Source organism: Harpegnathos saltator, unplaced genomic scaffold (assembly GCF_003227715.2).
Source record: "Harpegnathos saltator strain DR-91 unplaced genomic scaffold, Hsal_v8.6 scaffold791, whole genome shotgun sequence".
NCBI lineage: Eukaryota > Metazoa > Arthropoda > Insecta > Hymenoptera > Formicidae > Harpegnathos > Harpegnathos saltator.
Window position 1 is genome coordinate 409,795 of NW_020230639.1, and position 13,483 is coordinate 423,277.

Here is a 13,483-nt window from a genome sequence, read left to right on the forward strand (position 1 = left end):
GGGACGCGTTCGCTAATTGCACTCACTTATTAAGATAAATTATGGCGGCACTAGAGTTTTATTGCATGTGTGTATATATTCTCATATATATATATATATATATATATATATATCCCGCGGGAATTTTCCGTGCGAGAAGAACAAAAAGAGTTCTACCCTGACATATTTTCCAAGTCAATGAAGCATGAAATAAAAACGCCAGCAAATTTCAACCGTGCGCGATGTTACGCGAGCACATTAACCGCGGCTTGATTGATAATACGTTACGGAGCCTGCGAAATATTATTCCCCGTACTCTCCATGACGTCGTAGAACGCCTCACACACGCTATGTCCCTCGGCTCCGAAGAGTCTCGTTTTAATTACCGGCCCCTCTCGTATCCGCGCTCTAATCGATTAAAGTTCAACCCCGCTACACCGCGAATTATCACCACGATATAAGACACGTCGTCCACGGTGATTTCTTCTCTCCTCCGCTTTCTCCGCCTCTCTGCTCTGCAGCGCGGAATTGCCGTGGAGTTGCGTTTCTCGCTTTCGACGAGGCGCTCTCTCTCTCTCTCTCTCTCTCTCTCTCGCTTCTTTTACAATAGAGGCCTTTCCTACTTCGAACCTATTGGCATCGCGTCACGTACGATTGGCTCTAAATTCGCGATTTATTGCCAGCCAATCGTCGTCGTCGTCGTCGTCGTCCTGAATTACGAAGGGTACTCGAAGCGTTCGCGTTCGCTCCTCGAAGTTGATCGGAGCGGAGAGCCCGCTGACGGCCCGAACGATTGCGCATGCCACGTCCGACACGATGAAAGTTTGCTCGCGAATTCTTATAACTCATCAACCCCCGGCGACCTCTCTCGCGACCTTTACACTGCGCTTACAGCGAGTCTAATTTAAGACTCATCCGTTCAACCTTTCGATGCTCGAGGTGCATCGCGCGACTTGCGCGCCAAGTGCCTTGAATTTCTCCGACTCTCTAAGACACAAGAGAGAGAAAGAGAGAGAGAGAGGGGGGAGGGAAAGAGGGAAAGAGGAAAAGAGGGGGAGAGAGAGAGAGAGAGAGAGAGAGAGAGAGAGAGAGAGAGAGAGAGAGAGAGAGAGAGAGAGAGAGAGTGATACGTGCTGTAGAGCCTCTGTGGTTCCAGAAATATCCGTGGAAGCTTTGAGAATATCGACGTTGGCCGTCGTCGGCGGCGCGCACGAGGATTAACCTTTATCCGAGAAAACGCGCGCGTCCACATCGAACTCTTTATAACGCATTTAAACGAAAATTACCCGCCGCAATTTAATCTCTCCGCCTCGCGGGATTCCGTGTAACCTTTCGCGCCGGAAAAAAAGCGTGTATTTTTGCGCACCTATACCGCTATTTTTACGTGGCACGCCATTTTCAGAGAAGAGTAACACGCGTCTGTTGCACGCAGCACGTGAGTACGTTTGACATCGACAAATTTAATGTTGAAAAAGTCCCGCACACTCGACACAAGTCGAGGTCGCACAAACGGTTGGGGGGACTGTGTTATCGTTATCAGTCGTTACCCATCGTCGAGGCCCCGTAAACTTGAGCGAAGAAGATGTGGCTAGTGTCACACAGGCAGCTTGGACCTTGGTCCAGCTTCATTCTTATTTCGAGGAAACTAGACCGAGATAGAGCTGGAGGTCTGTGAACAGTGAAACGGGAATATAGCTATCCTTACACATCTGGTCCTTCAAATCTCTCTCACAAAAAGAGTCTTCAGTCGCGGCAAGCAAGTACTCGACGTACGTGTGCTCGTTACTCCCGCGGGACGGAAACCGAGTCCAATTACGGGACGAATGAAAGCCCTCACAAGAAAGAAATTTAAATGGCTCTCTTAGCGTTTGAGTCCAGCGCGAAACCCGTGCGGCAACGTGGATTTCACTAAAAGGCTCAAAACGACCGCCGGGATTATTATCTGTGCGACACTTATTACGGATGCCAGGCGCGAGTCGCTTTAGCTCGCGGCGGCAATGGCGACACGATGAACACGCGAGAGTGCGAATTCAGTTTCGTCCAGTTCCAGCTTGAACACGATGCCGCGCCGCGCCGGCGAAAGTCCGCGGCCGGGAGGAGTTGGCGACAAGTTTTCGCGAGCGAAACTCCTCGTTACTTATTCCTGTAATCCAGGCACGTTTGCGCGACCCCATCGAGCTGGATGTTTCGGCGAGGGTGGCGACTTATTCGAGATATCTTCTGGGTTTAAGTCTCCCACCGCCGTCGCCGCCGCCGCCGCCGCCGATGAAACGAGGCATCCGAGGAATTGCGGAATCGTGATCGTAGGGAGCGCCTGTTAATCCCGGGATTTTTGTATTACGCGAGCGAACGGGCGTGCTCATGCATTGTTGCTCGCGAAGATCGCGATACGTTTGCGCGAGAAATCGCGCCCGACACTTTGCGCACGGCTAATCCGGGATTGCGACGACTCCCCCCTCCCCCCCCCCCTCCCCCCCCCGGCTGTCTCTCTGCGTGTCATGTTGTTCTGAGCGCGCGTGTGATTATCTTCGCGTGGTTTTCAACCACAGAGAGGAAGTTTTGTTTTCATAATATACCGTGTACTGTTTTATGCAACTCTGAGATATACATATATATATATATGTTTATTTATTTATTTACTTACTCCTATTGAAGTTTATACATCATGACAGATTAATCGATAATTTAGCCGGACGAGTTATGGTACGGTACTTTCTCAGAGTTCGTTGATATCTGGCAGAGAGAGAGAGAGAGAGAGAGAGAGAGAGAGAGAGAGAGAGAGAGAGAGAGAAATTCTCTACGTGTACGCGTTTATAATATTCTGTGGAAAGTCTGGCGCAACATGTAACCTTGATTTTCAACAAAGTTCTCCGGGTCCGTCCGTCCGTCGAGCGCGCTGTCTGATTTAGCAACGCGAATGGTTCCGTAGGTTTCATCGTGTCAAAGTTCGTCGGACAACAAAGGCATCATGATTTTCACGGATCGAATAGCAGCGGGTGTTTTCGCTACGCGTCCTCAAAGCAAAGATACATCTTCTTTTTTCGCGCTCACCGGGTTCGTTGCGTGTATCAATTTTCCCGCCGCGAAAGAATCGCAGCGTCTGCGAGGAAAATATTGCCCGGTATACCCCAATTAAAGCGGGATAAGCGATAGCGAGCGATAAACTCTGCACTTGTAACACACACGCGCGGGTCGATATTTCGTCTAGTTCCATATTTTTCTTGCGCAAAGGAGAAAGAAAGAATGCCGGGCGCAAAATATTCGCTGCCGTCTCGCCTGCCCGATTTCGGCGGCCCGTCCTTTTTTCTCTTTCACCGCAGAAATATGTGCGCGACTAGCTTTATCGTCTTTTCCACCCTCTCCATTTTGTCGGGCGTTTATTGTCGAACATAGGCTCTCTCTTTTCCCTTCCACTCTCTCTCTCTCTCTCTCTCTCTCTCTCTCTTTTTCTTTTTTTCTTTTTCGTTCTCGCATACTTGCCGACATTATACGCGACAGATCCTGCGACACGTCGCGATATTTCCTCATCAGACAGGATTAAAAAGAGAAAAAAGAAACCGAACTTTGGCTCTTTCATCTATGAACATATTTTTTTCACTTGATGTTTGCTTGTTGCTTGGCGATTTATCTCATTTTAATCACAAATTCGATGGCGTCCGTAATTGTATTTTCGGTTTCACAGAGCAGGTTTGGGCTGCAAATGAATTTGGAAATTTATTTGTGAAAGCTTAGGAGATATCATCGGGACTCGCTTTTGCGTGTTCAAATCACTCGAATTTAAGTCAAACGAAGCACTGTGTAATGCGCACTGGGCTAATGCGAATATTACAAATGTCACGAATATTAAGGACCAATAGAATTTCATTGTTCCTTTTTCTATATACAAACCAATATGTAATTTCGGGCAGTTAAATGTATAAAGCACTCGCTCGTGTAATAAACGGTACAGTGCATATCGTGCTGAAATTGTGAAAGAGAGGAAAATTTGTACGGTAAAAATATCTCTGTATCGATCATTAGGTCACTCTATTGACAAGAACTTGTATATTAATACCGCATCAATAATGCATCAGCAAAGATCTTTGAATGTCGGATTTGCATGCCGTATTACTCTACGATGCGGAAAGTGTCGCGAAGCTACGAAATCTGAAGATCTGCGGAATAACAAATCCGAGTATTCGAATATTTCGATCTCATGTCTGAATCTGCCCGACGTATCCGCTCGAGCTTCTCATATATACTTATACTCATATATCCTCAATACAGCTATTCAAATATTTATAGGTGGAAAAGAGAAAGAGAGAGAGAGAGAGAGAGAGAGAGAGAGAGAGAGAGAGAGAGAGAGAGAGAGAGAGAGAGAGAGAGAGAGAGAGAGAGAGAGAGAGAGAGAGACTGAGAGACTTCACCCCGTCTCGGGCGCCAAGTATATTATCATGTAAATCGTAAGCGTCGGGGGAGGGGGGTGAAGTTGGGAAAGGGGTAAAAGAGAGAGACAGAGAGAGAGAGAGAGAGGGAGTCTCTCTATTGGTCGGGCCGGCGCGGCGTCACAAGGCACTCGACGGGCACGAAAATTCGACGGTTCGCTCGTAAACGTTTAAGTGCTATAAAAAAAGGAAGCGTGTGCGCGCACGTGTATCGTCGGCAATCGCGCTCGCCCGTACGGGGTGTTGAAGCGTTTTTACGACGGGACGGATCACCGACTGACGTGAGCATTACGTGAGCAGTCGGGAATGCAATTGAGCGAACAGCATCGTGCGAATCGACTGCATCGGTGAAATTTAATCAACCCTTTCGTCGCACATTATATCGCGAACTCATCAGCGACGTCAAATAAAAAGTCATGGCGACGCGCGAGAGCGACTAAAGGATCGGCTGCCTTTTGCTGCGTGCTGCTGTTGTCGCTGCCGAAACGGATAACGGAACTAACGCTATCTCGCGCTTTCTTCGTCCCTTTTCCCCTCTTTTTCTGTTTTTCGTTTCCTTTTTTTTTTTTTAATGATATGCATTCACGCAAAATACATTTGCTTTGCCGCTAGTGCAAATATCCAGCCAGGCTCTCGCAAGCGGTCCGACAAAGAGTCCGTTTCATTTCATTTCGCGCGATTACGCCCTGCGAAAATAACGGCGACGACCGCGCGCGCGCGCGTTCGCGTGAAGGTCCAACGTCAAACGCGCACCAGGTGAAAAAAATAAAGAAAAATTGGAAACGATCGGACTCTCTCTCTCTCTCTCTCTCTCTCTCTCTTTCTCTCTCTACCCCAGGCGATCAACCCGTTGAAAAATCGCGCGATTCGCGATTCGCGCGCGAGTACGTTCTAATTGCAAAAATCAAAGCATTTTCGCATGTTTCACCGACACGCGCCGCGCGCGTGTTAAACACCGTTACGTTCTATCGCGCACAATATATATATGTATGATATGATAAATTTTATTCGCGTTTCCGAATTGCATTGCGAACGTTGCTCGCGCTGCCCCCGTCGGCAACATGACCGTCGCGGCGAACGATCCCGGCTTCGATCGACGTCTCAAATTCATGCGTGGGCGTGGGCACACGCTGTGCATTCGCGCTATGCACTTTCCGGCATTCTCCATACCTGCAGTCATGACTCTCCACGCGAGCGCGTTGGTCGCGTCGTCGTCGTCGTCGTCGTCGTTGTTGGCAGCGATTCGCGAGCGTCGCGGCGCGGCGACGGTGATCAGCATTTTCCGCATCCGCACACACATGAACGACAGTTCGATGGTAATAACTAACGGCGTGTTTCTCCCCGTTTTGCTCCCTCTTAGCTGGTTTGAACAGTAAAATTCCGGCAGAAACGGTCGCGCCCTCGTAAAACTCGCGCATAAAGCGGAACGAATTCGCGACAAGTCGCGTTCACTCCAGCGCTCCTTCCGCCGGGTGTTCCATTTCAACCGTCTTCCTCTCCGCCGTCGCCTCCCAGATAAATCGTCAAACACGATGATTTCTCGTGTTTCGTTACGTGAGCATCCCTCTCTTTCTTTCTCTCTCTCTCTCTCTCTCTCTCTCTCTCTCTCTCTCTCTCTCTCTCTCTCTCCCTCTCTCTCTCTCTCCCTCCTCTTTTTCGTATCTTTCTCCCCTCCCTCCCAAGGGGCGAAGCGTAAAGCGCGGGAGGACGCTCGGAATATTTTTATTTCACCCCCGAGGCGCGCGTCAGTCAGGGGCGACCTGAAAAAGGGAGACTCGGCCACTTTTATAAATGATCGCGCCAACTTTCAACGTGCCGCGCCATTTTTCACCGCGGAGAAACGCTCGCGCTCGCGAGAACGCGACGTGCATTTTGCATCGACGTTATCAGCGCCGAGTATAGCCCCGATCGTGTTTCCCTCTTTGTCGTTTTTTCTTTTTTTTCTTTGTTCTTCCGCCAGCACCAACGTCGATGCATCCATCATCAATCGCGGATAGTCGCGTTGATCGTGACGCTTAATTAACTGAGTTTTTCCCTCTCTTTGATTCACACGAACGCATCGCGACAGAGCTTTTAATCGACCCGTCAACTAAACACCTCTCATTAGCACCTCCTTTCTTTCTCTTTTCTCTCTCTCTCTCTCTCTCTCTCTCTCTCTCTCTTCTCGTTCTTTCCGGAAGATATCGCGCAACGCGAAAAGAACAAGTAGATTAAGATGAAGGAGAGCGGTAATTTGAAAAAGACATATTGCGGAAATTTGAATAATGTTACGCCTCGGCATAATACCATTCAAATTATGGTAATCTAATCAGTTTATACTTTCATAAGTTATGCTAATTTATACTCTCTGTCACTCTTTCTATCTGTGTTATACTCTTCGCTATGGTAATTTGTCATATCGATATTTATATTCCGATGTAATTTTATCGGCGGCGGTTCAGACACCGGTGCAACATTATTCAAATTAATAGTTCTATCCAATGGTCGACACGCTCGCAAATCATTTTCACGTCGAGTCTATTTCTCTCTCTCTCTCTCTCTCTCTCTCTCTCAGTCCTTCTCTCGCTAGTGAAAACGATTTCGCTTCGGTGCGTTTCGCGATGTTTGCCGTTTGCAGGCTGTATGATTAAATGATAGGCCTGTTGTATTCACCGGCATTCCGCCATAAAATCCGAGAATTTTTCATCAACCGTTATGGAAGCTCGGTCGTCTGGCATGTTTGCCGCTGGTTGAATTTGCAGTCCCGTTGTGCTTTTCAATATTTCAAGCTACCGCATGTAGCCGCGCTAAAATAAGACAGACAGAAACGGCGCGGATTGTATTATTTATTCAGCGAATTTTTGCGCGGCTCCCGATATTGTATTCTTCGCAATGATACAAGCCTATGGCGCTACGCACGGCACGTGTGCGGCATATTTCGGAAACCATGGAGCGCAGGGGGGGGGACGTGAGGGACACGTGACGATGTCGGCCTTCCGATGGATTTCGCGCGTTTGCTTTTTCACCAACGACGTGCCGGCCGCTGCAACGACGTGTCGCGCACAGCAAATTTCTTTAGCTTCAATTTAACGCCGTTTTTCGAAATCTACGTAAATTCAAGGTGTTAGAGGTGTAATCTCCGGTAGGAATTGTGATCCTATTTTCGATTTAGCTGTCCGACTGTTGTAAATTCTGAAGGATCAATTGGGCAGATTTGATTTACAATAGAAGGGTAGGGCCTACTCAGTGCCTCCAAACGGCAGGGAACGTATTATTTGCTGTTTGCAGGTTCTCGGGAGAATCAAAAATTAATTTAACATAAACTTCAGAATATGAAATCAGAGCATCAGAGAGACGGAATATCGAGGTCGATAGCGGGGTCAAAATTCCGACTCGGCAGCTTTGAATACACTCACACAGTCCGGCGGACGAATGTTTCAGCGTCGATAAATTTATCATTACCAAAAGTTAGCAACCGCTAGTCGCCTCCGGCTGCGCGTTTCTCATGACCGAAGATTTCAATCCCAGCTGGAAATTTTCCCCATCCACGCCTTCTTCCCGCCTTGCTCTCCCTCGGCTTTTCGCTCAGCGATTGAGTTGATGCCGCGCGTAATCCGCGTGTATTTCGCATGTCGCGCGTGTCTGATGGAAATTGAAACGGCGGATTAACAGCGCGCTTCTCCAGCGCCGGGAAGAAGAAATATAATACATCGCGTGGGAGCGAGTCTCGTTGGCCGGCGGGGTGCGATAATAGTTCCCCCGCCCCCCTCCCGGCTAGTACCGTCGGTCGATCAGTTCTTCGCGCTCGACGATCGTCGTAACTTCTCGTACTTCGAGATTGGACTCGAAACGCGGATACACCGTACACGAGTCGGCGGACAGTGGTCAAGTTTGGAGCAGCCCTTGGCGCCATCGAAACCGTTCGCTCGAGCGAACGCTTTTCGCTTCTCGTGTTTCCGAACTTCTCGCCGGTATTGCGCGGCACGGTTACGGCTCGCGGATAGACGAGGGCGCATTTACGATCGTCATCGTCCCGTTGCGTTGCGTCTTGTCCGTCCGCGCCGTAATCACCCGGGTGCGGTGATACGTGCCGGTTACACCCCCCTCCCTCCCCCGTGGATAAGCCCGGCGACTGTCGCTCGATGATGAATAAAACATGCACTTACGAGACGTCGTTTAGCGAGTGCTCTTCCTCCTCGCTCCGTCCCGCTCGAGCTTCTTCCCGCACGCTCGATATAACCAGGGTGGCTCTTTTCCTACTTTTTCCTATTTTCCACACGGTTACCGCTTAACACCGCTGTTTATCTCGCCCGCGACGGCAGAGCCGACATAATTGGGAAATAGTCTCGCAAGGCGGAGCTCGGGGAGGCGCCGTCAACTGAGAGAGGCAAGGGGGGGAGGGAGTTTGACGAGAGGAAGAGTCGTGTTTAATAAAGTTAATATCAGCCTTCGGCTAAATGGTGGTAAACAGCGGTGCGAATAATAGCGGGGATCAGGCAACCGCTCTCATAAATGCCCTCTACACGGCGTCATCGTCGCGGCCGTTGTCCACCTAAATTGCGCTGCGCTGGGAAAGAGTCGTCCTTTGACCGTCGCGGTTCGTCCGAGTGGACGGAGGTCGGAAACTTCAAGGGTCTCGTAGAGCGAGAGCTCTCCTTGCGCAACGAAAGCGAGCGCGAGGCGGACGGATGGGACCGAGAGTGAGAGTAAGAAGGGAAGAGAGAGAGAGAGAGAGAGAGAGAGAGAGAGAGAGAGAGAGACCGAGGGAAAACTTACGATCGCCTTCTGTTCGCAGAACTCTTCAGAAACGCGGCGGAGGCTGGCCCTCTGGACATCGTGAAGCTTCGCAAGGGAGATAAGCTGTTCAACATCTCGTCTCATCTACCGCCGAACACGCCCGACACGCCTTACGTTCTTCAGGTAAGCACGGATTTCTTACACGTCGCTCGCGCGCCAGCTGGACGCTCACGTTGGACGTTGCGCGATTGATTGCACACGTGCGAGGAGGGTGCAAAACGCCTCCTCGTGATGTGAGATATCCGTCTCCGGCAAATTAGCTCTCACGAGAAAGAGAGAAGTTTACGGCGGCGAGGATTTTCGATTCTTGAGGAGACTCAAGAGGCGCGTGAGGCGCGAACTTCGATTGACGTACGCGTTCGCGACGTACGCTCGGCTGTTGCAGAAGTCGAGGGACTTTCAGCGGTCACGTGCAAGAATTCAGCGCGATCGAGAAAACCGTCGCATTAACATAATTAGACCCACCCTCCTCTTGCCCTCTCCAGCCTGTTCGCGGGCAATGCGCGTCAATATTGGCGATAAGGCAGGCTCTCATTATAAGTTCGCCGTGACTTTGGGGAAAGTCGAAAGTTCGACTTTCGACCTTCCTCATATAAAAAATAATCAAGCCATCTGCGTACGTAGCGTATTTTACATATTTACGAGAGCGTCGGCCTGCGCTCGTTAGACTGATGAAACGCGCGCGGCGGGCGCTTCCGAATCGCGGATTGCGCAACGCCGCGTCTCGCCCTCCTCGGGCGAAGAATTCGCGCGAGAGTGCTCGCGGAGTGCTGCGACGCAAGCGTTGCGATCTCACGCCAGCTGGGCGCGCATTTTCCTCTTGCAGATCGTCGGCGCACACCCCGCTTCCTCGAGGGTGATCGAGGCGGAGGTGCTCTGGACCCTAGAGAGGCGCGTGGCGGCTCTGGAGCGGCAGCTGCGGGAGTACGAGGAGGCCTCCTGCGCCGCGCCGTCGCTCGCCCTGCGAGAGCTGAAACGCCAAGTGGACAGTTTCAAGAACAAATTCGAGAACAACGACCAGCTGAGCTGGCTCAGTGAGTAAAACCGCGGGCGCTGTGCACTCCTTGACCTTGACGGCGGATCGCTGAAACGCGTGGAAATATCGACGGGGATGTCGCGTTTGGCCGCACGACGGATTTCCAGCCACGGCTAAGTAACCGCGCGCGCGCGTGCGAAATTTATGGATAGGCTTCGTGCCGCGGTGAATTCGATCTCGTAATTGGATCCCACAGCGACCGGGGTAATTCGGGGCGCGGAGTAGGGCGGGGGTAGGGAGGAGCCGGGCAGGCGGTATCGATTTTACTTTTGACATAAATGGCGAGCATTAGCGGAATGAAACGTTCCGGCGGCGACGGCGCGGTGCGGCGCGGCGCGGCGGCGCGGATGGCACCGCCGTTATTATCCGCCGATGATTATATACATATGGATAATGGGCTTTCCGCGGTCTATTATCGCGGCTTGTACGCGTGTGCGAGCGACTATTAAAATTAATTTATCGTCGCGATGGGTACTCTTCCCGCGCGCGCGCGCGCGAAATTGGCACGGACCACGCGGGCGAGAATCAGCATCGGCGGCGGCGCTCGAGATCGGTCGCCGCGCCGTCGGCCTCCCCCCGCTGTTCGGGAATGGGAAATTGCGCGCGATTGTCCCTATCGGATATAGGAGACAAAGACTTTTTTGATGAAATTGCGTCCGCGCGATCAAAGCGAAATGAAATTGAAGATAAATATGGACGAGCGGCGGGTCACCTCGGGAGAGCTCCTCCTCCGGTCGCTTTTCGATCCGCTTTTTCCTCGCCGTCTCCGTTCTTAGTCCGTTCTGCAGTCAGATGCCGTCAGCATGCAGCGGACGCGCATTAAAATCCGTATTCCTCAAATTCCTCCTGAAGTTCCTCCTGAAATTCCTCGTATCTGTCAGAAAGATTAGAAGTATAATTTTCCGATTGACGGTAATGCGGATTTTCGGTAAAGCGGAGCCGTCTGTTTTTTTCAGTTCTCTCTCAAAGCGAATCGCTGAAACTCACTGTCAATCAAGCGATTATGCACCGACGATCGGTGTATCAGTGTGCCGATTGACAGTGAGTTTCACCGATTCACTTTGAGAGAGCACAGAAAAAAAATATTAAACTCGTTCGTTTGCTGATAATTGATTCGATAAATATTTCCTCATCGATTATATATGTTTGAGAAAGAAACATGCGCGAAAAAGAACGAGAAAAAGAGGAGAGGTGGGAAGGAGGGAAAGAAAAGGGAGAACGCGGCGAGAGACACGCGCTATTTTCCTACGAGGCGCATCGCGTTTGATTCCCGACAAGAATTTACCGCGTTTTCATATTTTAACGCGAGCACGAAATTCGAAATACGCTGGTATCTTCATCTATCTCGCATGCAGTCTAAATCGCTCGCAAATCCTTCGCTCTCGGCAACATCCGAAAATCCAGAAGCGCTCGAAAATTGAGCGCGACGCCGCTATACCAACCTTATCAGAGGATTGGAAAAGTTATCACGATTCAATTCGCTATACAAACGCTTCGTCGCGATTAATCCTCGGCTCGCTGGAATTAAGTGTGATTGAGTGTGATTAAATGATTAGGCAATCACTCTTATTTTTAATTGGGATCGCTGCCTCTTTCCGTATCATGCGCCGAGAAATTCGAGGAAACGACTCGCAGGACGGCTTGCATTAAATCGTCACGTTGTAAAAAAAAGGAAATCGCGCGAGAAGTCGAGCCGAGTTGGAGGAGGAAGCAAAAGTGGGACAAAAGGCGGGAGGAATAATTCACGAGATATTACGGGCAGATGAGAGAGAAACAATAAGTCAGCTTTTCGTCGGTGTGTGTGTGTGTGTGTGTGTGTGTGTTTCGGTGAAATATCTGCGCGATTCGTTAGAGCGCTCGCGCGCGGTGGATTAATTCCTGACCAACGTCAAAACGTCCGCGTCGCGATAAGAATTCGCCCTTTGAGATCTCGCTGGCCGTTTCCGCGACGTCGAATAAGGAGCGAAACTTGCGTGGAGATTCGCGATGGGATAGGTCGGACGTGCCGATGAAATATGGAAGTTTCGCGAAAAACTTTACGATCCGACGCGAGTGACGGATATATGAGCGAATAAACTAGCGGCATGTCCGGCCGCTGAATAAATATTTGTCCATGCAAGGAACCGCGCGCGCGCGCTTCAGCTATTCCTATCTTCGACTTCTAGTCGAAGTCGGGTAGTATATACAGAGGGTATAACCAATTCCATTTAACTGTCCCCGCGCGCGCACTGGACTCGCGCGGCTAAAATTAATCCGCGCGACGTCTATTTGTGTATCGCTGCGATTTAATTTGCTCGCGAATCTTGTCACTCGCGTCACTCCGCGTCACTCGCGACGGACGGAAGTATAAATTCCGTTTTTCTCGGTCGGTCGACGAGGCCGGGAGCTTGCGAAACTGGGACGTTGCGAGGCGCGGAGCGACGACGAAGCGACACACACTACGGGCATATGAAACCCTCTCGGCAGAAATGCAGTTATGGCGCAAAATGGCCGGCAAACTTGGCGAAAAATTGCTTCGCCGCTCCACGTTTTACCTTCGACGCGTTCTTTCACGCTCGGTGCTTCGTTGCTTCGCGTCTCTCTCTCTCTCTCCCTCTCTCTCTCCCTCTCTCTCTCCCTCTCTCTCTCTCTCTCTCTCCCTCTCTCTCTCACTTTATCTATATCTATCTATCTATCCCTCGCCGTGGAGCCTGCAAGTTCTCGGTAATCTCGAAATCGCTGTCTCCCGCAGGTTTCTACAAGCAGCTTCTGGAGCCCATCTACACGGATTCCTGCCGCAGATTGCAGTACCGCCGGAAGAGCGACAGCATGAAGCGGAAGATTCGGGAGAAGTTTCTCAATATCTGGTGAGTCATTGCGAGTTATTTTATACACCGGGTGCGGCGCGCGATATATATCGTGGGCAGCGCGAATCTTCACCCAGCCCGAAAAAGTCCAACGCAGGGCGCAGGTTTCGTAGCGAAGTAGCGCGCGACGAAACGGAGAAGCGTCCAATCTCGCGTCCACGAAGGCACGAGACGACGAGCCGACAAGACTGGGTCTTGTCGTTCAATCGCGATGACGCACTCGCGACCGCCGGTCGTCGGGAAATGGGATTCGCGCGGCGACTCTTACGCGAGGAAAAAGGAAGTGAGCGAAAAGGGGGAAAAACCTGTTTTCCGACGCTCCTTATTCGCAAACCCTTGATACCGATATTACGTGGGCGGGATCGTCAATGAGGTGCTTCCGCGGGGATGCTCGATCGAAATGCCAATAGCCCGTTGCGTCG

General features: G+C 50.7%; 1 protein-coding gene across 6 annotated transcripts in view; it reads left to right on the forward strand.

The window, feature by feature from the left end:
* Window positions 1-13,483, forward strand: part of Pde9 (phosphodiesterase 9) — a 150,912-nt gene that overhangs the window by 118,555 nt on the left and 18,874 nt on the right. For all 6 annotated transcript variants that reach the window (XM_025306633.1, XM_025306632.1, XM_025306634.1 and 3 more), the window contains 3 exons: window positions 9,178-9,302; window positions 10,006-10,213; window positions 12,947-13,061. In XM_025306633.1, coding sequence (XP_025162418.1) covers window positions 9,178-9,302; window positions 10,006-10,213; window positions 12,947-13,061 — 448 coding nt within the window. The remainder of the gene's footprint in view (window positions 1-9,177; window positions 9,303-10,005; window positions 10,214-12,946; window positions 13,062-13,483) is intronic.